General features: G+C 40.0%; 1 protein-coding gene across 2 annotated transcripts in view; it reads right to left on the bottom strand.

Annotated features, from left to right (window-relative positions):
- Positions 1-18,084, bottom strand: part of LOC124259911 — a 35,996-nt gene extending 17,912 nt beyond the window's left edge. Inside the window, exons 1-2 of one of the 2 annotated variants that reach the window (XM_046694142.1) lie at positions 17,748-18,084; positions 17,389-17,713 (exon numbers count right to left, since the gene is read on the bottom strand). In XM_046694142.1, the coding sequence (XP_046550098.1) occupies positions 17,389-17,650 (262 nt within the window). In that variant the 5' untranslated portion in view covers positions 17,651-17,713; positions 17,748-18,084. Of the gene's footprint in view, positions 1-17,388; positions 17,719-17,747 lie in introns of both variants that reach the window. The other variant, XM_046694144.1, reaches the window with a different exon arrangement.
- Positions 18,085-18,896: the final 812 nt, after the last annotated feature.

The following is an 18,896-nucleotide window of genomic DNA, read 5'->3' as shown; positions in this document are numbered from 1 at the left end:
ACAGTACTATATATATAGATCGCCAGCAACTAAAGGTACATCACCACACTGGAGACAATGTAGACTTACAGTACTATATATATAGATCGCCAGCAACTAAAGGTACATCACCACACTGGAGACCATGTAGACCTACAGTACTATATATATAGATCGCCAGCAACTAAAGATACATCACCACACTGGAGACCATGTAGACCTACAGTACTATATATATAGATCGCCAGCAACTAAAGATACATCACCACACTGGAGACCATGTAGACTTACAGTACTATATATATAGATCGCCAGCAACTAAAGGTACATCACCACACTGGAGACCATGTAGACTTACAGTACTATATATATAGATCGCCAGCAACTAAAGGTACATCACCACACTGGAGACCATGTAGACTTACAGTACTATATATATAGATCGCCAGCAACTAAAGATACATCACCACACTGGAGACCATGTAGACTTACAGTACTATATATATAGATCGCCAGCAACTAAAGGTACATCACCACACTGGAGACCATGTAGACTTACAGTACTATATATATAGATCGCCAGTAACTAAAGGTACATCACCACACTGGAGACAATGTAGACTTACAGTACTATATATATAGATCGCCAGCAACTAAAGGTACATCACCACACTGGAGACCATGTAGACCTACAGTACTATATATATAGATCGCCAGCAACTAAAGGTACATCACCACACTGGAGACCATGTAGACCTACAGTACTATATATATAGATCGCCAGCAACTAAAGATACATCACCACACTGGAGACCATGTAGACTTACAGTACTAAATATATAGATCGCCAGCAACTAAAGGTACATCACCACACTGGAGACCATGTAGACTTACAGTACTATATATATAGATCGCCAGTAACTAAAGGTACATCACCACACTGGAGACAATGTAGACTTACAGTACTATATATATAGATCGCCAGCAACTAAAGGTACATCACCACACTGGAGACCATGTAGACCTACAGTACTATATATATAGATCGCCAGCAACTAAAGGTACATCACCACACTGGAGACCATGTAGACTTACAGTACTATATATATAGATCGCCAGCAACTAAAGATACATCACCACACTGGAGACCATGTAGACCTACAGTACTATATATATAGATCGCCAGCAACTAAAGATACATCACCACACTGGAGACCATGTAGACTTACAGTACTATATATATAGATCGCCAGCAACTAAAGGTACATCACCACACTGGAGACCATGTAGACTTACAGTACTATATATATAGATCGCCAGCAACTAAAGGTACATCACCACACTGGAGACCATGTAGACTTAAAGATACCAGTACCTATATATAGATCGCCAGCAACTAAAGATACATCACCACACTGGAGACCATGTAGACTTACAGTACTATATATATAGATCGCCAGCAACTAAAGGTACATCACCACACTGGAGACCATGTAGACTTACAGTACTATATATATAGATCGCCAGCAACTAAAGGTACATCACCACACTGGAGACCATGTAGACTTACAGTACTATATATATAGATCGCCAGCAACTAAAGATACATCACCACACTGGAGACCATGTAGACCTACAGTAGACTTACAGTACTATATATAGATCGCCAGCAACTAAAGATACATCACCACACTGGAGACCATGTAGACTCTTACAGTATATAGATATATATATAGACTCGCCAGCAACTAAAAAGGTACATCACCACACTGGAGACCATGTAGACTTACAGTACTATATATATAGATCGCCAGCAACTAAAGGTACATCACCACACTGGAGACCATGTAGACTTACAGTACTATATATATAGATCGCCAGCAACTAAAGGTATACATCACCACACTGGAGACCATGTAGACTTACAGTTCTATATATATAGATCGCCAGTAACTAAAGGTACATCACCACACTGGAGACCATGTAGACTTACAGTACTATATATATAGATCGCCAGCAACTAAAGGTACATCACCACACTGGAGACCATGTAGACTTACAGTACTATATATATATACATCGCCAGCAACTAAAGGCACATCACCACACTGGAGACCATGTAGACTTACAGTACTATATATATAGATCGCCAGCAACTAAAGGTACATCACCACACTGGAGTACCATGATAGCAACTAAAGGTACTCACCACACTGGACATGTAGGCTTACAGTACTATATATAGATCGCCAGCAACTAAAGGTACATCACCACACTGGAGACCATGTAGACTTACAGTACTATATATATAGATCGCCAGCAACTAAAGGTACATCACCACACTGGAGACCATGTAGACTTACAGTACTATATATATAGATCGCCAGCAACTAAAGGTACATCACCACACTGGAGACCATGTAGACTTACAGTACTATATATATACATCGCCAGCAACTAAAGGCACATCACCACACTGGAGACCATGTAGACTTACAGTACTATATATATAGATCGCCAGCAACTAAAGGTACATCACCACACTGGAGACCATGTAGGCTTACAGTACTATATATATAGATCGCCAGCAACTAAAGGTACATCACCACACTGGAGACCATGTAGACTTACAGTACTATATATATAGATCGCCAGCAACTAAAGACAGGTACATCACCACACTGGAGACCATGTAGACTTACAGTACTATATATATAGATCGCCAGCAACTAAAGGTACATCACCACACTGGAGACCATGTAGACTTACAGTACTATATATATAGATCGCCAGCAACTAAAGGTACATCACCACACTGGAGACCATGTAGACTTACAGTACTATATATAGATCGCCAGCAACTAAAGGTACATCACCACACTGGAGACCATGTAGACTTACAGTACTATATATATAGATCGCCAGCAACTAAAGGTACATCACCACACTGGAGACCATGTAGACTTACAGTACAATATATATAGATCGCCAGCAACTAAAGGTACATCACCACACTGGAGACCATGTAGGCTTACAGTACTATATATATAGATCGCCAGCAACTAAAGGTACATCACCACACTGGAGACCATGTAGACTTACAGTACTATATATATAGATTGCCAGCAACTAAAGGTACATCACCACACTGGAGACCATGTAGACTTACAGTTCTATATATATAGATCGCCAGCAACTAAAGGTACATCACCACACTGGAGACCATGTAGACTTACAGTACTATATATATAGATCGCCAGCAACTAAAGGTACATCACCACACTGGAGACCATGTAGACTTACAGTACTATATATATAGATTGCCAGCAACTAAAGGTACATCACCACACTGGAGACCATGTAGACTTACAGTTCTATATATATAGATCGCCAGCACCTAAAGATACATCACCACACTGGAGACCATGTAGACTTACAGTACTATATATATAGACCGCCAGCAACTAAAGGCACATCACCACACTGGAGACCATGTAGACTTACAGTACTATATATATAGATCGCCAGCAACTAAAGGTAAATCACCACACTGGAGACCATGTAGACTTACAGTACTATATATATAGATCGCCAGGAACTAAAGGTACATCACCACACTGGAGACCATGTAGACTTACAGTTCTATATATATAGATCGCCAGTAACTAAAGGTTCATCACCACACTGGAGACCATGTAGACTTACAGTACTATATATATAGATCGCCAGCAACTAAAGGTACATCACCACACTGGAGACCATGTAGACCTACAGTAATATATATATAGATCGCCAGCAGCTAAAGGTACATCACCACACTGGAGACCATGTAGACTTACAGTTCTATATATATAGATCGCCAGCAGCTAAAGGTACATCACCACACTGGAGACCATGTAGACTTACAGTTCTATATATATAGATCGCCAGCAACTAAAGGTACATCACCACACTGGAGACCATGTAGACTTACAGTACTATATATATAGATCGCCAGCACCTAAAGATACATCACCACACTGGAGACCATGTAGACTTACAGTACTATATATATAGATCGCCAGCAACTAAAGATACATCACCACACTGGAGACCATGTAGACCTACAGTACTATGTATATAGATCGCCAGCAACTAAAGGTACATCACCACACTGGAGACAATGTAGACTTACAATACTATATATATAGATCGCCAGCAACTAAAGGTACATCACCACACTGGAGACCATGTAGACTTACAGTACTATATATATAGATCGCCAGCAACTAAAGGTACATCCCCACACTGGAGACATGTAGACTTACAGTACTATATTTATAGATCGTCAGCAACTAAAGGTACATCACCACACTGGAGACCATGTAGACTTACAGTACTATATATATAGATCGCCAGCAGACTTACAGTACTCGCCGTATATATATATAGATAAATAAAGGTACATCACCACACTGGAGACCATGTAGACTTACAGTACTATATATATAGATCGCCAGCAACTAAAGGTACATCACCACACTGGAGACCATGTAGACTTACAGTACTATATATATAGATCGCCAGCAACTAAAGGTACATCACCACACTGGAGACCATGTAGACTTACAGTACTATATATATAGATCGCCAGCAACTAAAGGTACATCACCACACTGGAGACCATGTAGACTTACAGTTCTATATATATAGATCGCCAGCAACTAAAGATACATCACCACACTGGAGACCATGTAGACCTACAGTACTATGTATATAGATCGCCAGCAACTAAAGGTACATCACCACACTGGAGACAATGTAGACTTACAATACTATATATATAGATCGCCAGCAACTAAAGGTACATCACCACACTGGAGACCATGTAGACTTACAGTACTGTATATATAGATCGCCAGCAACTAAAGGTACATCACCACACTGGAGACCATGTAGACTTACAGTACTATATATATAGATCGCCAGCAACTAAAGGCACATCACCATACTGGAGAACATGTAGACTTACAGTTCTATATATATGGTTCGCCAGCAACTAAAGGTACAACACCACACTGGAGACCATGTAGACTTACAGTTCTATATATATAGATCGCCAGCAACTAAAGGTACATCACCACACTGGAGACCATGTAGACTTACAGTTCTATATATATAGATCGCCAGCAACTAAAGGCACATCACCACACTGGAGACCATGTAGACTTACAGTTCTTTATATATAGATCGCCAGTAACTAAAGGTACATCACCACACTGGAGACCATGTAGACTTACAGTCCTATATATATAGATCGCCAGCAACTAAAGGTACATCACCACACTGGAGACCATGTAGACTTACAGTCCTATATATATAGATCGCCAGCAACTAAAGGTACATCACCACACTGGAAACCATGTAGACTTACAGTACTATATATATAGATTGCCAGCAACTAAAGGTACATCACCACACTGGAGACCATGTAGACTTACAGTACTATATATATAGATCGCCAGCAACTAAAGGTACATCACCACACTGGAGACCATGAAGACTTACAGTTCTATATATATAGATCGCCAGCAACTAAAGGTACATCACCACACTGGAGACCATGTAGACTTACAGTACTATATATATAGATCGCCAGCAACTAAAGGTACATCACCACACTGGAGACCATGTAGACTTACAGTTCTATATATATAGATCGCCAGCAACTAAAGGTACATCACCACACTGGAGACCATGTAGACTTACAGTACTATATATATAGATCGCCAGCAACTAAAGATACATCACCACACTGGAGACCATGTAGACTTACAGTACTATATATATACATCGCCAGCAACTAAAGGTACATCACCACACTGGAGACCATGTAGACTTACAGTACTATATATATATAGATCGCCAGCAACTAAAGGTACATCACCACACTGGAGACCATGTAGACTTACAGTACTATATATATAGATCGCCAGCAACTAAAGGTACATCACTACACTGGAGACATGTAGACTTACAGTACTATATATATAGATCGCCAGCAACTAAAGATACATCACCACACTGGAGACCATGTAGACTTACAGTACTACATTTATAGATCGCCAGCAACTAAAGGTAAATCACCACACTGGAGACCATGTAGACTTACAGTACTATATATATAGATCGCCAGCAACTAAAGGTACATCACCACACTGGAGACCATGTAGACTTACAGTACTATATATATAGATCGCCAGCAACTAAAGGTACATCACCACACTGGAGACCATGTAGACTTACAGTACTATATATATAGATCGCCAGCAACTAAAGGTACATCACCACACTGGAGACCATGTAGACTTACAGTACTATATATATAGATCGCCAGCAACTAAAGGTACATCACCACACTGGAGACCATGTAGACTTACAGTTCTATATATATAGATCGCCAGCAACTAAAGGTTCATCACCACACAGGAGACCATGTAGACTTACAGTACTATACATATAGATCGCCAGCAACTAAAGGTACATCACCACACTGGAGACCATGTAGACCTACAGTACTATATATATAGATCGCCAGCAGCTAAAGGTACATCACCACACTGGAGACCATGTAGACTTACAGTTCTATATATATAGATCGCCAGCAGCTAAAGGTACATCACCACACTGGAGACCATGTAGACTTACAGTTCTATATACATAGATCGCCAGCAACTAAAGGTACATCACCACACTGGAGACCATGTAGACTTACAGTACTATATATATAGATCGCCAGCAACTAAAGGTACATCACCACACTGGAGACCATGTAGACTTACAGTTCTATATATATAGATCGCCAGCAACTAAAGATACATCACCACACTGGAGACCATGTAGACTTACAGTACTATGTATATAGATCGCCAGCAACTAAAGGTACATCACCACACTGGAGACCATGTAGACTTACAATACTATATATATAGATCGCCAGCAACTAAAGATACATCACCACACTGGAGACCATGTAGACTTACAGTACTATATATATAGATCGCCAGTAACTAAAGGTACATCACCACACTGGAGACCATGTAGACTTACAGTACTATATATATAGATCGCCAGCAACTAAAGGTACATCACCACCCTGGAGACCATGTAGACTTACAGTACTATATATATAGATCGCCAGCAATTAAAGGTACATCACCACACTGGAGACCATGTAGACTTACAGTACTATATATATAGATCGCCAGCAACTAAAGGTACATCACCACACTGGAGACCATGTAGACTTACAGTACTATATATATAGATCGCCAGCAACTAAAGGTACATCACCACACTGGAGACCATGCAGACTTACAGTACTATATATATAGATCGCCAGCAACTAAAGGTACATCACCACACTGGAGACCATGTAGACTTACAGTTCTAAATATATAGATCTCCAGCAACTAAAGATACATCACCACACTGGAGACCATGTAGACTTACAGTACTATATATATAGATCGCCAGCAACTAAAGGTACATCACCACACTGGAGACCATGTAGACTTACAGTACTATATATATAGATCGCCAGCAACTAAAGGTACATCACCACACTGGAGACAATGTAGACTTACAGTACTGTATATATAGATCGCCAGCAACTAAAGGTACATCACCACACTGGAAACCATGTAGACTTACAGTACTATATATATAGATCGCCGCCAGCAACTAAAGGTACATCACCACACTGGAGACCATGTAGACTTACAGTACTATATATTATAGATCGCCAGCAACTAAAGGTACATCACCACACTGGAGACCATGTAGACTTACAGTACTATATATATAGATCGCCAGCAATTAAAGGTACATCACCACACTGGAGACCATGTAGACTTACAGTACTATATATATAGATCGCCAGCAACTAAAGGTACATCACCCACACTGGAGACCATGTAGACTTACAGTACTATATATATAGATCGCCAGCAACTAAAGGTACATCACCACACTGGAGACCATGTAGACTTACAGTACTATATATATAGATCGCCAGCAACTAAAGGTACATCACCACACTGGAGACCATGTAGACTTACAGTTCTATATATATAGATCGCCAGCAACTAAAGGTACATCACCACACTGGAGACCATGTAGACTTACAGTACTATATATATAGATCGCCAGCAACTAAAGGTACATCACCACACTGGAGACCATGTAGACTTACAGTTCTATATACATAGATCGCCAGCAACTAAAGATACATCACCACACTGGAGACCATGTAGACTTACAGTACTATGTATATAGATCGCCAGCAACTAAAGGTACATCACCACACTGGAGACCATGTAGACTTACAATACTATATATATAGATCGCCAGCAACTAAAGATACATCACCACACTGGAGACCATGTAGACTTACAGTACTATATATATAGATCGCCAGCAATTAAAGGTACATCACCACACTGGAGACCATGTAGACTTACAGTACTATATATATAGATCGCCAGCAACTAAAGGTACATCACCACCCTGGAGACCATGTAGACTTACAGTACTATATATATAGATCGCCAGCAATTAAAGGTACATCACCACACTGGAGACCATGTAGACTTACAGTACTATATATATAGATCGCCAGCAACTAAAGGTACATCACCACACTGGAGACCATGTAGACTTACAGTACTATATATATAGATCGCCAGCAACTAAAGGTACATCACCACACTGGAGACCATGCAGACTTACAGTACTATATATATAGATCGCCAGCAACTAAAGGTACATCACCACACTGGAGACCATGTAGACTTACAGTACTAAATATATAGATCTCCAGCAACTAAAGATACATCACCACACTGGAGACCATGTAGACTTACAGTACTATATATATAGATCGCCAGCAACTAAAGGTACATCACCACACTGGAGACCATGTAGACTTACAGTACTATATATATAGATCGCCAGCAACTAAAGGTACATCACCACACTGGAGACAATGTAGACTTACAGTACTGTATATATAGATCGCCAGCAACTAAAGGTACATCACCACACTGGAAACCATGTAGACTTACAGTACTATATATAAAGATCGCCGCCAGCAACTAAAGGTACATCACCACACTGGAGACCATGTAGACTTACAGTACTATATTTATAGATCGCCAGCAACTAAAGGTACATCACCACACTGGAGACCATGTAGACTTACAGTACTATATATATAGATCGCCAGCAATTAAAGGTACATCACCACACTGGAGACCATGTAGACTTACAGTACTATATATATAGATCGCCAGCAACTAAAGGTACATCACCACACTGGAGACCATGTAGACTTACAGTACTATATATATAGATCGCCAGCAACTAAAGGTACATCACCACACTGGAGACCATGTAGACTTACAGTACTATATATATAGATCGCCAGCAACTAAAGGTACATCACCACACTGGAGACCATGTAGACTTACAGTACTATATATATAGATCGCCAGCAACTAAAGGTACATCACCACACTGGAGACCATGTAGACTTACAGTTCTAAATATATAGATCTCCAGCAACTAAAGATACATCACCACACTGGAGACCATGTAGACTTACAGTACTATATATATATAGATCGCCAGCAACTAAAAGGTACATCATCACCACACTGGAGACCATGTAGACTTACAGTTCTAAATATATAGATCTCCAGCAACTAAAGATACATCACCACACTGGAGACCATGTAGACTTACAGTACTATATATATAGATCGCCAGCAACTAAAGGTACATCACCACACTGGAGACCATGTAGACTTACAGTACTATATATATAGATCGCCAGCAACTAAAGGTACATCACCACACTGGAGACAATGTAGACTTACAGTACTGTATATATAGATCGCCAGCAACTGAAGGTACATCACCACACTGGAAAACATGTAGACTTACAGTACTATATATATAGATCGCCGCCAGCAACTAAAGGTACATCACCACACTGGAGACCATGTAGACTTACAGTACTATATTTATAGATCGCCAGCAACTAAAGGTACATCACCACACTGGAGACCATGTAGACTTACAGTTCTAAATATATAGATCGCCAGCAACTAAAGATACATCACCACACTGGAGACCATGTAGACTTACAGTACTATATATATAGATCGCCAGCAACTAAAGGTACATCACCACACTGGAGACCATGTAGACTTACAGTACTATATATATAGATCGCCAGCAACTAAAGGTACATCACCACACTGGATACAATGTAGACATACAGTACTATATATATAGATCGCCAGCAACTAAAGGTACATCACCACACTGGAAACCATGTAGACTTACAGTACTATAGATATAGATCGCCGCCAGCAACTAAAGGTACATCACCACACTGGAGACCATGTAGACTTACAGTACTATGTATATAGATCGCCAGCAACTAAAGGTACATCACCACACTGGAGACCATGTAGACTTACAGTTCTAAATATATAGATCTCCAGCAACTAAAGATACATCACCACACTGGAGACCATGTAGACTTACAGTACTATATATATAGATCGCCAGCAACTAAAGGTACATCACCACACTGGAGACCATGTAGACTTACAGTACTATATATATAGATCGCCAGCAACTAAAGGTACATCACCACACTGGAGACAATGTAGACTTACAGTACTGTATATATAGATCGCCAGCAACTAAAGGTACATCACCACACTGGAAACCATGTAGACTTACAGTACTATATATATAGATCGCCGCCAGCAACTAAAGGTACATCACCACACTGGAGACCATGTAGACTTACAGTACTATATTTATAGATCGCCAGCAACTAAAGGTACATCACCACACTGGAGACCATGTAGACTTACAGTACTATATATATAGATCGCCAGCAATTAAAGGTACATCACCACACTGGAGACCATGTAGACTTACAGTACTATATATATAGATCGCCAGCAACTAAAGGTACATCACCACACTGGAGACCATGTAGACTTACAGTACTATATATATAGATCGCCAGCAACTAAAGGTACATCACCACACTGGAGACCATGTAGACTTACAGTACTATATATATAGATCGCCAGCAACTAAAGGTACATCACCACACTGGAGACCATGTAGACTTTACAGTACTATATATATAGATCGCCAGCAACTAAAGGTACATCACCACACTGGAGACCATGTAGACTTACAGTTCTAAATATATAGATCTCCAGCAACTAAAGATACATCACCACACTGGAGACCATGTAGACTTACAGTACTATATATATAGATCGCCAGCAACTAAAGGTACATCACCACACTGGAGACCATGTAGACTTACAGTACTATATATATAGATCGCCAGCAACTAAAGGTACATCACCACACTGGAGACAATGTAGACTTACAGTACTGTATATATAGATCGCCAGCAACTGAAGGTACATCACCACACTGGAAAACATGTAGACTTACAGTACTATATATATAGATCGCCGCCAGCAACTAAAGGTACATCACCACACTGGAGACCATGTAGACTTACAGGTACTATATTTATAGATCGCCAGCAACTAAAGGTACATCACCACACTGGAGACCATGTAGACTTACAGTTCTAAATATATAGATCGCCAGCAACTAAAGATACATCACCACACTGGAGACCATGTAGACTTACAGTACTATATATATAGATCGCCAGCAACTAAAGGTACATCACCACACTGGAGACCATGTAGACTTACAGTACTATATATATAGATCGCCAGCAACTAAAGGTACATCACCACACTGGAGACAATGTAGACATACAGTACTATATATATAGATCGCCAGCAACTAAAGGTACATCACCACACTGGAAACCATGTAGACTTACAGTACTATAGATATAGATCGCCGCCAGCAACTAAAGGTACATCACCACACTGGAGACCATGTAGACTTACAGTACTATATATATAGATCGCCAGCAACTAAAGGTACATCACCACACTGGAGACAATGTAGACTTACAGTACTGTATATATAGATCGCCAGCAACTGAAGGTACATCACCACACTGGAAAACATGTAGACTTACAGTACTATATATATAGATCGCCGCCAGCAACTAAAGGTACATCACCACACTGGAGACCATGTAGACTTACAGTACTATATTTATAGATCGCCAGCAACTAAAGGTACATCACCACACTGGAGACCATGTAGACTTACAGTTCTAAATATATAGATCGCCAGCAACTAAAGATACATCACCACACTGGAGACCATGTAGACTTACAGTACTATATATATAGATCGCCAGCAACTAAAGGTACATCACCACACTGGAGACCATGTAGACTTACAGTACTATATATATAGATCGCCAGCAACTAAAGGTACATCACCACACTGGAGACAATGTAGACATACAGTACTATATATATAGATCGCCAGCAACTAAAGGTACATCACCACACTGGAAACCATGTAGACTTACAGTACTATAGATATAGATCGCCGCCAGCAACTAAAGGTACATCACCACACTGGAGACCATGTAGACTTACAGTACTATGTATATAGATCGCCAGCAACTAAAGGTACATCACCACACTGGAGACCATGTAGACTTACAGTACTATATATATAGATCGCCAGCAACTAAAGGCACATCACCATACTGGAGACCATGTAGACTTACAGTTCTATATATATAGATCGCCAGCAACTAAAGGCACATCACCACACTGGAGACCATGTAGACTTACAGTTCTTTATATATAGATCGCCAGCAACTAAAGGTACATCACCACACTGGAGACCATGTAGACTTACAGTCCTATATATATAGATCGCCAGCAACTAAAGGCACATCACCACACTGGAGACCATGTAGACTTACAGTACTATATATATAGATCGCCAGCAACTAAAGGTACATCACCACACTGGAGACCATGTAGACTTACAGTACTATATATATAGATCGCCAGCAACTAAAGGTACATCACCACACTGGAGACCATGTAGACTTACAGTTCTATATATATAGATGGCCAGCAACTAAAGGTACATCACCACACTGGAGACCATGTAGACTTACAGTACTATATATATAGATCGCCAGCAACTAAAGGTACATCACCACACTGGAGACCATGTAGACTTACAGTTCTAAATATATAGATCGCCAGCAACTAAAGATACATCACCACACTGGAGACCATGTAGACTTACAGTACTATATATATAGATCGCCAGCAACTAAAGGTACATCACCACACTGGAGACCATGTAGACTTACAGTACTATATATATAGATCGCCAGCAACTAAAGGTACATCACCACACTGGAGACAATGTAGACATACAGTACTATATATATAGATCGCCAGCAACTAAAGGTACATCACCACACTGGAAACCATGTAGACTTACAGTACTATAGATATAGATCGCCGCCAGCAACTAAAGGTACATCACCACACTGGAGACCATGTAGACTTACAGTACTATGTATATAGATCGCCAGCAACTAAAGGTACATCACCACACTGGAGACCATGTAGACTTACAATACTATATATATAGATCGCCAGCAACTAGAGGCACATCACCATACTGGAGACCATGTAGACTTACAGTTCTATATATATAGATCGCCAGCAACTAAAGGTACATCACCACACTGGAGACCATGTAGACTTACAGTACTATATATATAGATCGCCAGCAACTAAAGGTACATCACCACACTGGAGACCATGTAGACTTACAGTACTATATATATAGATCGCCAGCAACTAAAGGTACATCACCACACTGGAGACCATGTAGACTTACAGTACTATATATATAGATCGCCAGCAACTAAAGGTACATCACCACACTGGAGACCATGTAGACTTACAGTACTATATATATAGATCGCCAGCAACTAAAGGTACATCACCACACTGGAGACCATGTAGACTTACAGTTCTAAATATATAGATCTCCAGCAACTAAAGATACATCACCACACTGGAGACCATGTAGACTTACAGTACTATATATATAGATCGCCAGCAACTAAAGGTACATCACCACACTGGAGACCATGTAGACTTACAGTACTATATATATAGATCGCCAGCAACTAAAGGTACATCACCACACTGGAGACAATGTAGACTTACAGTACTGTATATATAGATCGCCAGCAACTGAAGGTACATCACCACACTGGAAAACATGTAGACTTACAGTACTATATATATAGATCGCCGCCAGCAACTAAAGGTACATCACCACACTGGAGACCATGTAGACTTACAGTACTATATTTATAGATCGCCAGCAACTAAAGGTACATCACCACACTGGAGACCATGTAGACTTACAGTTCTAAATATATAGATCGCCAGCAACTAAAGATACATCACCACACTGGAGACCATGTAGACTTACAGTACTATATATATAGATCGCCAGCAACTAAAGGTACATCACCACACTGGAGACCATGTAGACTTACAGTACTATATATATAGATCGCCAGCAACTAAAGGTACATCACCACACTGGAGACAATGTAGACATACAGTACTATATATATAGATCGCCAGCAACTAAAGGTACATCACCACACTGGAAACCATGTAGACTTACAGTACTATAGATATAGATCGCCGCCAGCAACTAAAGGTACATCACCACACTGGAGACCATGTAGACTTACAGTACTATATATATAGATCGCCAGCAACTAAAGGTACATCACCACACTGGAGACAATGTAGACTTACAGTACTGTATATATAGATCGCCAGCAACTGAAGGTACATCACCACACTGGAAAACATGTAGACTTACAGGTACTATATATATAGATCGCCGCCAGCAACTAAAGGTACATCACCACACTGGAGACCATGTAGACTTACACAGTACTATATTTATAGATCGCCAGCAACTAAAGGTACATCACCACACTGGAGACCATGTAGACTTACAGTTCTAAATATATAGATCGCCAGCAACTAAAGATACATCACCACACTGGAGACCATGTAGACTTACAGTACTATATATATAGATCGCCAGCAACTAAAGGTACATCACCACACTGGAGACCATGTAGACTTACAGTACTATATATATAGATCGCCAGCAACTAAAGGTACATCACCACACTGGAGACAATGTAGACATACAGTACTATATATATAGATCGCCAGCAACTAAAGGTACATCACCACACTGGAAACCATGTAGACTTACAGTACTATAGATATAGATCGCCGCCAGCAACTAAAGGTACATCACCATACTGGAGACCATGTAGACTTACAGTACTATGTATATAGATCGCCAGCAACTAAAGGTACATCACCACACTGGAGACCATGTAGACTTACAGTACTATATATATAGATCGCCAGCAACTAAAGGCACATCACCATACTGGAGACCATGTAGACTTACAGTTCTATATATATAGATCGCCAGCAACTAAAGGCACATCACCACACTGGAGACCATGTAGACTTACAGTTCTTTATATATAGATCGCCAGCAACTAAAGGTACATCACCACACTGGAGACCATGTAGACTTACAGTCCTATATATATAGATCGCCAGCAACTAAAGGCACATCACCACACTGGAGACCATGTAGACTTACAGTACTATATATATAGATCGCCAGCAACTAAAGGTACATCACCACACTGGAGACCATGTAGACTTACAGTACTTATATATATAGATCGCCAGCAACTAAAGGTACATCACCACACTGGAGACCATGTAGACTTACAGTTCTATATATATAGATGGCCAGCAACTAAAGGTACATCACCACACTGGAGACCATGTAGACTTACAGTACTATATATATAGATCGCCAGCAACTAAAGGTACATCACCACTGGAGACCATGTAGACTTACAGTTCTAAATATATAGATCGCCAGCAACTAAAGATACATCACCACACTGGAGACCATGTAGACTTACAGTACTATATATATAGATCGCCAGCAACTAAAGGTACATCACCACACTGGAGACCATGTAGACTTACAGTACTATATATATAGATCGCCAGCAACTAAAGGTACATCACCACACTGGAGACAATGTAGACATACAGTACTATATATATAGATCGCCAGCAACTAAAGGTACATCACCACACTGGAAACCATGTAGACTTACAGTACTATAGATATAGATCGCCGCCAGCAACTAAAAGGTACATCACCACACTGGAGACCATGTAGACTTACAGTACTATGTATATAGATCGCCAGCAACTAAAGGTACATCACCACACTGGAGACCATGTAGACTTACAATACTATATATATAGATCGCCAGCAACTAAAGGCACATCACCATACTGGAGACCATGTAGACTTACAGTTCTATATATATAGATCGCCAGCAACTAAAGGTACATCACCACACTGGAGACCATGTAGACTTACAGTTCTATATATATAGATCGCCAGCAACTAAAGGTACATCACCACACTGGAGACCATGTAGACTTACAGTACTATATATATAGATCGCCAGCAACTAAAGGTACATCACCACACTGGAGACCATGTAGACTTACAGTTTCATATATATAGATGGCCAGCAACTAAAGGTACATCACCACACTGGAGACCATGTAGACTTACAGTTCTATATATATAGATCGCCAGCAACTAAAGATACATCACCACACTGGAGACCATGTAGACTTACAGTTCTATATATATAGATCGCCAGCAACTAAAGGTACATCACCACACTGGAGACCATGTAGACTTACAGTTCTATATATATAGATCGCCAGCAACTAAAGGCACATCACCACACTGGAGACCATGTAGACTTACAGTTCTTATATATGGGTAGGTATGAATAAATATAATGAAGATGGAAGTAATATTTTCGTAAACCAACATGCCAACGAACGAATTAAATAGCACTCTGTCATACTTTGATAAAACAAGTTATCGAATCTCCTTATGTTTTCCCAATGCATAAATTGAGGTTTTGTTGCTCTTAACTCTCGTGAAACTATCAGAGGAACCTAAAACTTGTTCTGTTGTAGCGTTGTTATAAATGGGGCGGTGGGGTAGCCTAATGGTTAAAGCGTTTTCTCGGCACGCCGAAGACCCGGGTTCGAATCCCCACATGGGTACAATATGGGAAGCCTATTTTCTGGTGTCCCCCGCCGTGATGTTGCTGGAATATTGCTAAAAGCGGCATAAAACCAAACTCAGTCAGTCAGTCAGTCAGTTGTTATAAAAGTTGTGAGTTTCATTTAAAGATTAAACCCCATTTACATCACTCATACATATCAATATCCTTACCGTCCTTGTCTAGATGGCTCTTTACTTTCGGCTGGACATTGTGTAGAATGGCACAAAAGGTTCTATAACCATCAGCATCCTTCCTCCGCATGGTATCCAAGAGGGTATTACACTGTTTAGAGCAGATATCTCCAGCACGACACTCTTCTACTTCACAGTCCGTGAATACTCCTTCTTGGTAGAGATGGTCCAGGACACATGTCACATTAAGGTGGTCCTTCAGATATACGTGGTTTCTCCGAAGAATATCCTTATGATCCATTGTGACGTCACCAAGTCCTCCTTATTGAACTCTGATCCAAAATGTGGTTCTAGTCATTTTATGTAAAACAGGCACCGTGAAGAAATGAGCAGAGACCTATAGTGAAACACAATTTTCTTTGTTCTTTGAAGCATTTGTTTTGGTACAATGTGTCCTTGTAAACCAACATTCCTTAAGTATCTTCCCGAGTGCGTCCACGGTTCATTATTCATCAATCCGTGTTGAATACATCCATTCAAAATGAACCTTTGGTACATCAACCTGCACAATAACTGAGAACATGTAACACAACAAACAGAAGGTCAAGATTGCTTTAAAGGAATATAAAACGTCAGTGCGAAATAATGCCATGTGTTGACTATCATAATAAATAGATTCCAGTTAGTGTAAAGAGCAGAACAGAACTTTTATTGTACTCAGCCCGGGATACTCGGCATACGGTGGTATTAGTTTTATATAAAAAAAACGCTTATTCTTTACAGTTAAACAATTCCTTAAATATTCAAACATTTGGTTTTTTAAACAACGGTTTGGGATATATGTTTTCCGATAATTTTTGAAAAAAAAGGCAGATAAAATGTAATGAAATTCATTGCTAACATCACACGTGTCGCAGAGATTACACATTCTAAATTATAGGGGGGAATTTTGTGCCATCTACATACTTCTATAGGTAAACGATGGCAAGAGGTTCTAAACAAGAGGAGATTAAGAGCCAATGAGAAAACTATATGGCTGTGAATATCATATGAATGGACCCCTGAAAACCAGTGATGACATGGAAAACTCTGCGCATGAGGTGGCATTATATATCACCCTGATGTCATTTCTGAATCTGTCACAGTTTAAACTAAATCATGTAAAATACATGTACCTCTATATAGTTACACGTACAATACCAACACTCTGTTGGGTTACCAGCTTCTTAGCGTGTTTAGGGGTGTAATTTTTGTAACAAAACGCAAGAAAGATAAGTGATTGTCAGAAAGTTCAGTGGCTAACTGTGTAACGTGGTGCATGTGTCTTGTGTTTATGCAGTCACACGTGATTGAAACCACACAATGGAAACACTTGTCAACAAGTGACCTGCCGTGTTGTTTTGTGGGTATATGTGCACTACACGTAGCAAAGCTCTACACCCATCCACACGTTCAGACAGTCGAAGCTAACCGACCATAAAAAGGCAACTTGGAAGGTTTTTACATTTTACACGTACGTGTCTCTTTGATTCTGGGGATAAAGATTG

This window comes from Haliotis rubra, unplaced genomic scaffold (assembly GCF_003918875.1).
Source record: "Haliotis rubra isolate DU_JTF1 unplaced genomic scaffold, ASM391887v1 Scf1185, whole genome shotgun sequence".
Classification (NCBI taxonomy): domain Eukaryota; kingdom Metazoa; phylum Mollusca; class Gastropoda; order Lepetellida; family Haliotidae; genus Haliotis; species Haliotis rubra.
The sequence above is the reverse complement of the archived record's forward strand: the minus strand, read 5'-3'. Positions and strand labels throughout refer to the sequence as shown.